At 40.5% G+C, this 13,386-nt stretch overlaps 2 protein-coding genes across 2 annotated transcripts; both read right to left on the bottom strand.

Annotated features, from left to right (window-relative positions):
* Nucleotides 1-7: 7 nt before the first annotated feature.
* Nucleotides 8-5,297, bottom strand: LOC147257040 (nuclear distribution protein nudE homolog 1-like). The gene is made up of 9 exons (XM_086210791.1): nucleotides 5,139-5,297; nucleotides 3,822-3,945; nucleotides 3,552-3,705; nucleotides 3,057-3,205; nucleotides 2,733-2,869; nucleotides 2,161-2,337; nucleotides 1,998-2,083; nucleotides 1,756-1,910; nucleotides 8-1,480 (listed from the first exon to the last, which is right to left on the bottom strand). The coding sequence occupies exons 2-9, from the start codon at nucleotides 3,905-3,907 to the stop codon at nucleotides 1,387-1,389; spliced, it is 1,038 nt and encodes a 345-aa protein (XP_086066917.1). The 5' UTR covers nucleotides 3,908-3,945; nucleotides 5,139-5,297; the 3' UTR covers nucleotides 8-1,386.
* Nucleotides 5,298-5,932: 635 nt separating this feature from the next.
* On the bottom strand, nucleotides 5,933-12,962 carry LOC147257039 (pannexin-1-like). Its single transcript, XM_086210787.1, has 6 exons — nucleotides 12,594-12,962; nucleotides 10,454-10,575; nucleotides 10,015-10,214; nucleotides 8,144-8,651; nucleotides 7,919-8,074; nucleotides 5,933-7,837 (listed from the first exon to the last, which is right to left on the bottom strand). The coding sequence occupies exons 1-5, from the start codon at nucleotides 12,772-12,774 to the stop codon at nucleotides 7,925-7,927; spliced, it is 1,161 nt and encodes a 386-aa protein (XP_086066913.1). The 5' UTR covers nucleotides 12,775-12,962; the 3' UTR covers nucleotides 5,933-7,837; nucleotides 7,919-7,924.
* Nucleotides 12,963-13,386: the final 424 nt, after the last annotated feature.

The raw sequence follows: 13,386 nt of genomic DNA, 5'->3' as shown, positions 1-13,386 counted from the left end.
AAAAAAGTTAGAATTTTCTCCTTTTAATGTCTTGGTCAGTAACTTCACAGGTCTATCTGAATCAAACAAAATACTCACATCCGCTTGGTTCAAGAAAAAGAAAACACAAACCAATGGGATAAAAGTGAAGTATAGTCTCTGAATAGCAACTGCAGAGGTGCTACAGTACATACAACAGCCCGTGCACATAGTGGTCATGGTTACACATCGCTCATGTTAATTTAATAGGTTATACAGCAGATGAGCAGGAAGTCCATTTCTCATGTGTATGAACATTCTCATTCTTTCTTAGACCTGGAGGTTGCAGTGCAGTACGTTTCAGTTGACATCTGTATGTACTCATATTTGCTTCATCAGCTGCTGGATGGCAGTAGTGAGAAATGGCGTTAATCATTCTATTTCCGCCCCCTTTACAATCTCTCACTAAAAGGCAGGAAAAATCTTTCAACACACCCTACATAAATATACAACAAACTGTGCTTATCTTCAACCTGTTAAAATCTATTATTGCTTAATATTTCCCTCAACTGCCTCTTATACTACTCAAAATGACAGAGGGGAGGTCCTCGATTATACATTCGGTAGTGCACGTGTGCTGATGTAAAATCTGCGGTCAAATTAGTTGAACTAAATCTTGGTAACAAATAAACCATAAAACTACATCAAGACAAAAATTACAGCTGAGGCAGAAGACCTATTTCTTACATTCAAAAACCGCGCTTGCTGGAAAATAACTCCATAGCGAAATGGAGGTGAGACTGTTGCTTAATTTTAACTATCACAGCAAAGCAAGGCCTACAAATTCAAGAGGTAACAACATGGATGAAGGCAGCGGTGGCTAGAACACCAATCCATGGCAGCAACACGGTCATGCTCGCTTTGTACTGACAGAAAAGATTATTTTAATATCAAGATCTTTCATCTTACATACCTGATATCTTTTTAGTATTGGTGCCAGTGTTTATTACTTTATTACAGTCCATACATCAAACCATTAACAAATAAAAGAAGAAAGAAAAAAAAAAGACTCGTTATTAAAAATGACCCAGTACTTTATAATTTGTTTCTCATTTATCACAGCTTTGGTTGTAACATATTTAAAACAAACTTTGCATGTTTTATCCTTTTTATTGACACTGGGCTGTGTTCTTGGTCCCTCTATCCACTTGTATAACCAGCTCTAACTTGGGTTTGAGTGTCATGTTTTACAAGTCAGAGGAAGGAGGCGTCTGTGTGCAGGCTATGTGGTGCACGCAGCAAAGGAAGTGGTTCTCTTCTTCAAATAGTTCAGCTCATAGCATTGCTCATAGCATCAAGACAGCTCAGTTCAAGGGGATGCTGCTGTAGATTAAGGAGGGAGAGGAGGAAGGAAGATGGCAAGGCATCTCATAGTAAGATCTTGACTCCTCCCTGTGGAGACTGGGCACCCTGGGAAACCCCTCTAGGAGGAGCTGGTCCAAACTCTAACCGCTTCACTAAACTGTAACACACACACACACACACACACACACACACACGCAAAATTAAAAAACAAAGAAAATCAAAATAAGATGTTGATACTATCCATTGGCATCATAATGGGTCACTTATTTGTGTGTAGATACTTATTTGGAAAATGCAGTGTGCAGTCGTCATCTGACTATGCATTATAATAAATACCACAATTTACTTTTGCAGGATCTGAATAAATACAAAGACAATAACAAGACTAAGTAAACTTGATCGTGGCCCATGATCATCATGTGTAAACCTCACCTGTCATATTGTGGAGGGGGGGTCATACTTGTGGCTTGGACTTCTGGACCTCCCTCTAATCCCAAAGGGCTGCAAGGGCCAGCCGGGAGTGCTGGCCTGCTTACAGATGTGTCATATACGAAGTCTCGACATGATGCCAACTTGGATTCCAGATTCTGATGGGGTTATGAATAGCAGTCCATCACAAACACTGAAGTGATACACATATCTCTGGAGAATTGTATATATGCTGGATCTCTTACTCCAACTTTTCTCAGCAGCTCCCCTACGATGTTCAGTGCAGATATTCTAGCAGATGTAGTGAGGGGGGTACCTGTTAGACCATCACCTAAATAAAAGGACATGGATATGAAGCTGGTATATTCACAGATTACTGCAGCTGTTACTGTAGGTCTCTCTAATCACCTCGCCGGATACTGGATGCAGGAGGCGTGGCAAAGGAGCTGAGAGGTTTGGAGGGTGTGACAGGGATGGAGGGGTTACTGACTGAGGGGCACGGCAAGTCTGGTCGGTCTGTATCTTTGCCCAGGCTGCTGGATGGCCGCCTTTCTTTCTGACGCACAGCCAGCTCCTGGCGAAGGTCTGCCACAGATATGTGAAATAAGAACAATTCAGACTTCTGAGGATGAATAACAACACTGGAAAAGTAAATTTTTTGTAACCTTTGTCTCCATGTCACAGATTTCCCTGCTTGGTTTTCTGTAGCCTTAAACCTCCATGAAAATGATGTAGCCCAATAGACACCCAAAGCCCATGTTGTTACGTAGGCTTGCTAAACTGAGGTGAACCTGACCTGAATATAATTTCAAAATTTTAGTCGGAATCTTGCTCAAACTTTTAACACTCAGGTATTCAGATGGAAGTTACACGCATTCAAACTTTCTAGTAAAAAGACACACTCACACCAAGATTCAGGGAAGCACACAGCTATCAAATCCACTGAACTAGGCCAAGAGTGAGTTTGTGTGTTTGTATACCTCTGGCTTCGTCCTTGAGCCTCTGAACAGATTCAAGTAGGTTCTCCTTTTCATCCAGCTCACTTTCAAGGAAGGCATTCCTCTCGATCACCTGGTTCATCCGCTGCTCAAAGTCCTCCAGAGACATGATAGTTGCCCTGGAGCAAGCAAATATGTTTGTGTGTGTATGTGAGAGAGTGAGAGTGACAGAGAGCGCGCGCGCGAGAGAGAGAGCGAGTGAGAGAGAGCGCGAGAGAGAGAGAGCGAGAGCGAGAGCAATGCTAAGCTACATGTATGATAAGCACGAATGCAAACCTAATGACTTTGGACCTCTTGAACACTGACCTTTTGGTCCTCTCAAGGTCATCGTTTGACTGTTCGAGCTCTCGGATGTATTTCTGCAGGTGGTCTCGAACTGCTCTGGTCTCTGCCAGCTCCTCCTCCAGGGTCGAGATGTGCTTAAAGGCATCTGAATGCTGGGCCTCAAATTTCTCCTGCATACAGCACACAAATGTCAGTGTAAGGCATGCATATGTCAATAAGTCTGTCTGTGTGTTTGGTTTGTGTAAGGAAAACAAAAGTCCTTTTGAATGTCCTTTCTCTGCCTCAAGAGAAATCTGTGGGTTTTCAGCACAATCCTGCATTTACCTCCTCCATTAATGTTCCCCTCCCAAAGACAAGAAGAGTAAAAATAGCAGTCAGCTGCTTTATAGCTTGGCAGTAATTTTCCTGGTGGCAGCTGTGATGACATGCTGAGATTTGGCTCCGTCATGCCACTATCTGCAACACCAGAGAGTTGCAAAGCTCTCTAAGGGCCCATTTAATATCAAGATGCTCAACCTTGATGCTTTCCAGTTCCATAAGGAGTCGGTTGTTGTCCAAAAGCAGTTCCTTGTTCCGACCCTCGCACTGCTTCAGCTCCGCTTCTAGCTCGGCCTCATAGTCTCTACTCATTTGCTGAAACTCCTGCAGCTCCTCCTGAGATTCCACCGCCCTGAGGACATAACAGTATTAACTTTTCAAAACATGCTATATGAGTTATAAAATCATGATTAATATTCAATGTAGCTGAAAAACCAAAATGTATTCTAGCTAGTATTTCAAGGCAACCTTTGTTGGTGTCTCCCAGCCTGCTCCTTCCAGAAGCCCAGTTCCTCTTCTAGGGATGTAAATGTGTGTGTCGTTGGCTCAACCATGACTCAGGATGATCAGAGTGTCAGGATGGAAGAACGATCTTAAAAAATTCAAAGAGAGACAAGCTTAACAGTGCCTTTATCTGCCATTATCATTTCCCTCAAAGTCATACATCAATGGGTGGCAAGTACATTGAAGCTACACAGAAATTCATCTAATTCTAACTTGATAGATCAATAACTTACATGCAAAATGTTGCTACCTTTACCAAACTTTTTTTTTAAACCACACTAAAGTGTCCTCCAAGCTGGACTGATAACACTCTCTTTATTCCAGTTGACTATCGGACAGGGAGGTAGAAGCTGTCTTATACATGCAACGCCAACTAGGTGAAAATATACACAGCAATAGCCTCCTGTTGGTTATACAACAAAGCTAAGTTTAAAAATGTTTGCTTTTCATACATTTTGGGGGATTTTCCACATTCGATAACCTCCTTATACAGTGCATTTATTGTCATCAGTGGTTCCCTTTTTATCACATTAAAAGTGTTTAACAATTGAAAAAGGCTTTAAGATGCTTAGAGTGGCTGAGTCACAAGATGCCTCAAGTGTAAAGGACACTACTGTGCTTTTGTATTCAAGACAAATACACCATAGAATGTGTCACAGTTACACCCATCTGACCATATAATCATATTAATTTAAACAGTAAAATAACAGTATCAGCTCTATAGCAGTCTGCTTTTATTTAAAAAAAAAAAGTTATTCCATTTGGTAACTTATTTTCTTCTCTCGTGAGGAACAAAATTATGAAAACATCTCACATCGCGCTCACTTAATACACGCAAATGTAGAATCATATCGCTGTAAAGAATGGTTTATATAAGTATGTTTAGTGGAACGTCATTAGCCTCCATCTATCAAGCTATTATTTCCATTTTCATATCAGAGAAGCCTATGCAGCTATTGTTGAAACAAGTCAATAAAGCTAGCAGCTAGTTCCTGACACTTGAAACAACAGCAGTGCTAACTTAGGAAACGCTAACTTGCAAATGTTACTCAACACCTCCATACATCGCAGTGTACAAGGATTGAGAAATATAACAATCACAAATGAAACAAGCAACAACAACAAATGGAAATAAGAACGCTTGGAAACATAAGAAATTCAGGGGAGAGCATGTAGTGTTACTGGGGTTGACATTTTAAGCTAAGCTAGTCGTTATGTTACTGCCAGCTAAAACTGTGCATTTATTCTAACCCGATCAAAATGGTAAATTAATAGACTCACCTGCACACGCTAAAGCATACCAAGTGAACGGTTATATTTCTAGGTGATTATAAATCACCCGAAATTTCTGAAGCTGACGTATGTGGCTTGTATGAACTAATCTCTCTTTTACGTTAGACGATCTCACCCCGCCAGCCCAGCTCGGATTTACAGACACTTGCTATTCTACTCGCCAATCAAATACGAACTGCCAATTCTGTAATGTCATTGGTCGATGCTGATGACGAAATGCAAATATTACCCAATCATATTGTTAATGGATCCGTTACCGCGGGGGGAGGAACCTTCAACATTCATTGACGAATAACATGCTTTTTTTCGTTACTTAATGCTCGTTAGGTCCTGAATAAATCCAGTCTATTTTTTAGGATCTTTCTAAGTGTCTATTCTATTCAAAGCCCAAGCGGATAGACTTTGGGTCAAAACTGAACTGTCTGAATTTACATTCAAATTGTTCTGAGAGATGTTTGGAGGTACAAATGGGCAAAAGCAAACTATTGGGTGAGAGTAAGGTTGAATTGCAGAACATTGGACAGAGTCATCTGTGGGATGATCTAGTATTATAAATTACCATTCAAATTTCCACATACCCCAAATTTTCTTCTGACCATGATGATGTTATCTTATTTCTTGTAATGTTATGTATCTTAAATAAGGTTATAAAGTTGTTTTTATAAGATTAGCACGTAAAAGGACATGGGCCTGCCCAAAACGGGGCCCACCATAAGGTATAATTTTGCTTTTCTGGATGAAAATAAAGGAAAAATGATCACTGTTATAATAATATATTTTCCGGGAGATTTAGAAAATTATAATTCAAATCCTTGTTATTTATTTTATTCTGTGAAGAAGAGATGCTCTTGAAAAATGTAGACTTGTTTTATTACTACTTTCTAATAATTCAAGCAAGTGGCGGAGTGACTGCAGCATGTCAGTTTTGTGCAAATGAAGAACAAAAAAAGGAAGGAATATTTAAAAACACAATGTAGGCCTATGTTTGCTTTTGGTTCATGGTCCACGTTAAGCTCCATTTCTGCAGAGATGAAAGGCACCTCACTTTTTTCCCCCAAAAATATTATTAGTTGATTGCCAACTCAGAGCACCCAAATTATTGATTTGTTGTGAATTTAAACATGCACATACACTGTTGTTATGTTATTGCACATCCATCCATCCATCCATTTTCTTCTGCTTATCCTGATTAAGGGTCGTGGGGGGCTAGAGCCTATCCCAGCGGGTTACTGCACATTTACACAATTATTAGCACTAACTTCCAGTGGTTCAATAAGTAACAGTTAAGTTTATTTCATGTTTACTTTTCTAAGCTAGGAATCAAACTCAACTCTATCTTTAGACACACAATACATTCTATAATTGATTACAAGTAAAATGCTCTTGCATCTGGAAAAAGAACATGCAGCCTGAAGTTTCAAGAACATGGCTTATATCATATATAAAGTGAGGAAGGCAGTTTGGATCCTGAGAAAATGTACCATTAAAAAAAACCCAAAAAGAACAAAAAACAGAATTTCTTTTAAAATAAAAAAACAAGGTCTGCAGATCTCCTCAAGCCTGAGACACTTGGAGTTATCCAGCATTCACAGATATATAGGTGACAAATCATAAAATTTGATTTTACAAGGGTTAAGAACGCTTCAGGAGGGACAAATGCCATTGTTTTAAATCACATTCCCTCATATGGGGTTCTGATGATGGCAGTGGAAAGCATGCCCTGACATCTGCTTTAAGTTTCATAAGTGACCCCTTGTGCCCTCTGGATGAGGGTATTGTCTTCTTGTTCCTTGTTTACAAATAGTTCCCAGTAGATTACAAGGAATACCTTCCAGGAACCCCTTATGATTTTCACTATTCACGCATGCAGCTCCATTCCAACATTCCTGGCTTTTAGTGTTTATACTCTTCAATTCATTTATACTATTTTCTGCTTGCCTGCATATCCATTTCCACTTTGTCACTGATATTGTGGATACGTTGTTCTCTGGATATTCTGGAATAAACATGTGAGACGGGCAGTGCATGGCAAGGCATAAAGGGTGGGGTAAGATGTACTGTGGAGGGCAGTGGTAGGCCCTTCCCAGTAATCTTTCTACTTTCATTCACCACACAGCCTTCAACGTATTCCCTGTTACTGTGTCTTGAGGTGGGAAATTGGCAGGGCAGATTTTGCAGAATACAATTTACAATTGCAATTGCAATTTACGTGACCCTTCCTTGTAAAATGGTACAACACTTCCAGTAAAGGCTGCATGTGTGAATGAGACTTTTGCCCCACTTAGTGCTCAAATGTTCTGTCATCTTTTGTATTGAGAGGTTTATGCATTGCAGCTTGACTATACAATCCTTCTGGCTGACAGTCGGATCACATTTACATGTGAAAAAAATTTGCTGTTCTTTTTACTCCAAATCACACTGCTGAGCGAGCATCCTGGTATTTGGAATTTGTTTTGTTTCTCCAATATTTAAGCTATTCCTTTGATTTGTCACCTAAAGCAACATCTGAGAGGTCAAAAAACTGTTGATCACACAACAATTCATATGACATAGTATGGAGCTGCTATTTTTCATATGATTACACAGTTGTAGGTCAACACACAACCACCAGTTCAAATCAAAGTAAGTGCTTTAAGTGTTCTTCATCTCAGCAGGGATTTTCCTCTTCATCAGGTCTACCAGGGCACCTAGGACAAGCAGGACACCCGTTACCATGAATCCAACACATGATAAATAAATTTCACCCAAGACTAAATATGCTTCCTCACCTCAGATTACTCCTTCGCCTTGTTAGTTTCTTTGTTGTTCTTGGGTGAGCAAGTCTTATTACTGTCTATCACATCCGTCTTCACCTGACCCAGTGTTCTCAGCAGGCACATGGTATCTAAGCCCTCCTCACCAGCCTCTTGAAGCAACTCCAGTACCTGTTAATTAAACATATTACTTTATTTTCTGAGCACAAACATCTCTATGTTGTTGCAAAAGAGACCCACCTGCAGACACTTGAATGATTTGAGCTCACTCAGGTTCTCATGCAGAAATAGGAGATAGATACTGAGGTCATTGTAGAAAGGTGTGACCACCCCAAAACCACCAAAGCCTGGCAGCATCTCATAAGGCCGGAGGAAGTTGGTACTCTGGCGGGCTGGTCTGAGAGTAGCATACACCACCAGTGGAGCAAGAAGCACATACACCCCCAGGTTGATGCAGCTGAGCAGCCTAAAGACGCCCACCGCTACAAGCTTACACTGCAGAGCAGATGGCACCATGCTGTCGTTCTTCAGCACCCCTGTGCGCAAATCGCAGGGGAACTCATCAGTGAGGGAGGCCAGTCGGATGTAGTAGCCAAGGTAGAGGCAGGCCAGCAGGAGAATCAGGAGGGTCAGGCCCCGGCATGCCAGGTATATTACCACAAGACGGTGGGAGAATCGCTTTGTCATCAGGTACTGCTCCACCAGTGGATACTTGAAGCAGCCCTCTGTAAGGTCCAATGCACTGCGGCTGACAAGAGCACATTGGCATGAAGCAAAAATAGCCAACTGTTTTGAAACTAAAATACCACACAATGCATCGATGAGAGCAAAGGAAATACAGTGATGGAACTATGTGAAAGAAACAGTCAATTTATAATGAAAAATCTTTGGATAAAGGTAGAAATAATAATTTCATTTTCAGCAAAGCATTTTACCCATGACCTAAACATTAAACTTCCTTTATTTAATGCAGTGCAGCAGCAGCCTCTACTGGAAAATGTGTTAAAATACAGGACAGACCTGCCCTTATGTAAGAGAAACTGATTTTAACAACAAGACTGGGACAGAGAGGAAAAGAAACATGTTTTAAAAAGTGGCAAATATTGAGGTTCTACTGTGACATCCTTCAACCTTGAAACTGATATTATTAACATGTATATCAATCTGTTACAAGGCAACTGCTCATGCTCATCTTACTGAATAGCAGCAGGTGTGGTAGTCTCTTGTTCTCCTTTTAATAATGATATTAATAATAATAATTACATTCATTATTTGAAATTTTAAAAATGTTGATGAAAGCAAGTGCAATAAAAGCAGCATTGACTGTTTTGAGGACAGATTTAAATATTATATGATCAGCACTTTCTCTTATTTGTTGGGGGAGAAAGGTCCAGAGGGAGGGGCAGCTAAAGAGAAGTCTCAGGCCCAGAGCTCAGTCTTATATGGTGAGAGGAGGCTTGCATTAGGAATGGAGATGGCAGGAAGGAGAGTCCTGGTGGAATAGGTCAGAGAGGTACTGTAGGAGGGGGGGGGGGCTAGTTGTGGATTGCTTTATTGGGTTGGGGGACTTTGAAGATGATGAGTCAGCTTCCACTCTTTCTCTTCTTTTCAAGATTTGTGTACTGACAACTCTGAGCTAGTGCTACAGTACAAGCTATCAAGAGTTTAGTGTCTGGTTAGCTCAGCTGCTAAAGGGTAAAGATGTACGGAGCTCAGTGGAGGAATGAGAGCACCATTCTACTTATCACATGTCAGTTTAACATCTAAATATGTTGAAACTGTTAGTTTAACTAAAAGTGCAACAGTAACTTTCTTTAAAATGGGTGTACTCATTTAAACTTTGCCTTCAAACTGCTTCTCATATGACAAGATCTTGAAAATGTATCATCCAAAACTCATCACAATCTGCCTGACACTGTGTTTGAACATGAGGCTTTTCCTGAGTCATAGTTTAAGTTGTTTTTGTCACTGCAGCATTTTTAATGTATTCTAACGGTGTACATATTGTGTCTTGACCTAACTGTCCCTTGGAGGAGAAGGCTAGGGCTACAGTCTTAAATAGACATTAGATTCTTACACATAGAGGCTCTTGTCAACAATGTTTTGTTTACCTCAGGGTGTCTGGGGATGCATCCTTGCCATCCAAAGCTGCCAGATTCTTTACCAGTTTAATAGCACGATTATAAAAGCGGTCAAGCTCCTCCATAATGAAGTTGAGGTCAGAGGAAAGATGTGGCGCTGCAGTGAAACGCCAGAAAATGGCGGGGATGTACATAAGGATGGCCACGGAGAGCAGGATGTATGGAAAGAACTAATAGAATCACACAGAGGGAGAACAAAATATATCATATCACAGAAAGAATTAATATCAATCTTCGTGTTTTTTTTCATCATTATTCAGAGGTCAATTAATTGTTTTGATATGAAGCTTTTAACATCCATTTGTTTTGTCATTAATCCTGATACTGGTCTCAATGTTATGGTGTGTTACTGTGTATAGTTGTTGCAGTGAGCCCTGGTGATTCTCTATTGCAGTGTGTTTTGCAGTACCTTGTGCAGCCATAGCGGTGAACTGTCTGATTGTTGCTGCACTGCTGCCCAACAGAAGGAGTCCACATACGCCGCCTGTCTCCACGAGAAGTTTGTGGGGGGAAAGCAGGTGATCTGTGTTCCTGAATTGGGAAAATGAAGAGGCATATCAACGATTCAGCAAAGAGAAAACTCTGGCATCCTTCACTGCATATTTTGTTTTGTTCACCAATGATAATGCCAAACTCTTGTATAGTTTGGAGCACAAAAGGAAGTTCAGTCAGGCGCAAGTGACCCAGTTAGGCAGCAGACAGGAGGCCGATACATTGACCACCATCCTACAGAGGTACATTAATAATGATATATCTGCCAGTTATTTAAAACAAGTGAACTTTGGTTGTGGCAAAGGGCTTTTATACTTCCGTCAAATGCCCCCGTAGTGTTAACAGCTGTGCGTGTAGAAATGTCCACTGCTGAGTGTTCAACTATTTGATTAGCAGAAAGAATTGCTTCATCGTTCAAAGAAAATGAATAGACAACTATTTTGAATATTTACTAATCATTTCAGTAGCTGTTAAGCAACAATGTTAAACATTCCCTGATGTCAGACTCTTAAATATGAGGATTTGCTGCTGCTTTGTCATTTATAGCAAAAAAATGAAGAGTTTTCCAGATGCAGGCTTTGATGGACAAAAGAAGCAATCTGAGCACATCACTTTGAGCTCTTGGAAATTGTGATGCGCCTTTTTTCTGTTGGCATTTAGTAGATGTAAACAATTACTTGGTTAATCGTGAAAATAATCAGCACATAATAAGTAACAGCCCTCATTACAGCTATAATCAAATCATATACGTAACCAAAAATCCAAAATCCAATAACCAAAGCCACTCATCATGTTAAATGTAACAGTAATAAATGGCTTTGTAAACTTGCAGTGTTTTATATGGTGCGAGTTGACATGGATCAGTGATGAAGTCTGAACTCTGATATTACCAGCAGATGTATGAACAAGAAACATCCCCTCCCTTCACAAAGGAACACATTAAAATGAAGAAATGAGTCCAAATCAGGCATTTTGAAAAGGAGGGACAAGAAGGAGAAGGAAGAGAAGTAAATAGGAATAGAGGAGGGTCCATAGGTAGCATTTTGTCTGGATTAAAATGATCATTAAAGCATTAAGTCAGTATTATTGTTATATTATTATTTACTCTGCATCAACCAGGACAATTATAAGAGTATTGACTCAGACTAATTCATGATAAAAGTAAATAAATAAACTGCAACCAAGAAAACTGATTTAAGACACCCAATAATCGGGCATTTATATATCAATCAGGCAACACAAATTCTAGTGGAACCAAGGCTTGCACGTTTTACTTGCAACTTCAGTTTGATTAGTTCTGTTTGTTTGTTTCATTCTTTGTTTACCACTAACACCTCTTCCCATCTCTCTCAGGTGTCCTAGTACTTGTTTGTACAACAAGTACGAGGTGTCCTAGAACTTGTTTTCTGTAAGTGACTTAGTAGAGGGTTAGAACAGACAGACAAAATAATGGCTTACAGGGTGACAAGATTTGAGCAAACATGAGTGTTACTGCTGCATTTTCTACTGTGATGAGTCTTAAGGATACTGCTGTGATAGTTAACTTTGTCAATAGAAGTTGGTAACTCTAAGTCTCCTCCTCCTGCCTGCTGTATCTGGCAGAATTGGCCCCTTCCAACAGCTTGATCCTAATAAGATTAAAGATTTGTTAAACTGCTGATAGAGCACTTTTGTTTTGTTTACAGTAAGAGGGGGATTGTAGATGACCCCCCCCCCCCCCCTTGTTTGTGTGTGTCTCCATATGCACCAGCTTGAGGCTTGGTTACAGGACATGCAGCAACAAGTCTGGACGGAGAATGGTGGTGCTCATGTGTCCATCATCTGCCGCAACAGCTGCATCCTCTGTCTGGCTGTGAGATAAGCACAGGGTGGAGACTTGAACCACGCTTTAGTATTCACACCTCTTTCTTTAATTTAATGTTAATCATTTTCGCGCCTACCACTGTTTTTTTTTTTTTTTTGTATACCTGCTCCAGTGGGCGAGCGCCAAGACAAAAGATAAAGAAATAAATGACGACTGCTGCATTATTCTTGCTTATACACATGACACAACTCACCAACGGACACCTCCTGGGCAAAAGCGAGCGAGATGAGGAACAAAGGTAGCCCGGCCGCCAGAAGCGTGACCATTTTGTCCACCGCTAGCTCCAGACGCAACCCTTTGTACTTGGCCTCCGTGGGGTCCTTCAGCAGAAAGTCGGAGAAAACGTACTCTGTCGCTGCGTGGGCAATCGCCATGACTCGCTTAAACAATAAAGACAGTGTGGTCTGGCTGAAAAGGGGGTCCTCCTCACTTCAATTTGTAGCAAACAAATGTAAGAGGATGAGGAGTGAAAATAAAGTATGAATCAGAGCTTCTATTGTTTAGCCGTCTCCATTCTGAATTGCGACTGATGGTTGAACCTGCTGTCCCGTTATAGTAAATACCCCACTCATTGCTGGGAACAGTGAGAACCAGCTCTCTTTCAGTCGCTAGAGGGTGCTGAACTCATTTATAGGAAACTGCCGTGCAATATTTCTTATCAACCCAGTCTCTTACCTTGGTATGTCTCTAAATGCAATTTATCATACAGTTAAATATGAGTGTCTCTACTCATGACTGGACCCGTCCTATTTTTATTTATTTGCATGATTATGCTGACGCAGGAGTACCCAAACATTTTCCCGTGGTGGCGCCTGTTGTCTTTGTAAAGCCTCTGGTGCCTCTTCATGATTTTTTTCTTATTTCACTCGTGCAAAATGGTCGTCTTGAACTTAATGTCACTTCAATGCCTAAAGAAATTATGGGGGAAAAAATGCTTCTATATAGGGTTCCTACACAACTAAAAACGTTTGAACCCGCTCTGAACT

This window comes from Aulostomus chinensis, chromosome 8 (assembly GCF_037954235.1).
Source record: "Aulostomus chinensis isolate RoL2024-O1b breed Wild chromosome 8, RoL_Achi_v1.0, whole genome shotgun sequence".
In the NCBI taxonomy this organism is placed as follows: Eukaryota; Metazoa; Chordata; class Actinopteri; order Syngnathiformes; family Aulostomidae; genus Aulostomus; species Aulostomus chinensis.
The sequence above is the reverse complement of the archived record's forward strand: the minus strand, read 5'-3'. Positions and strand labels throughout refer to the sequence as shown.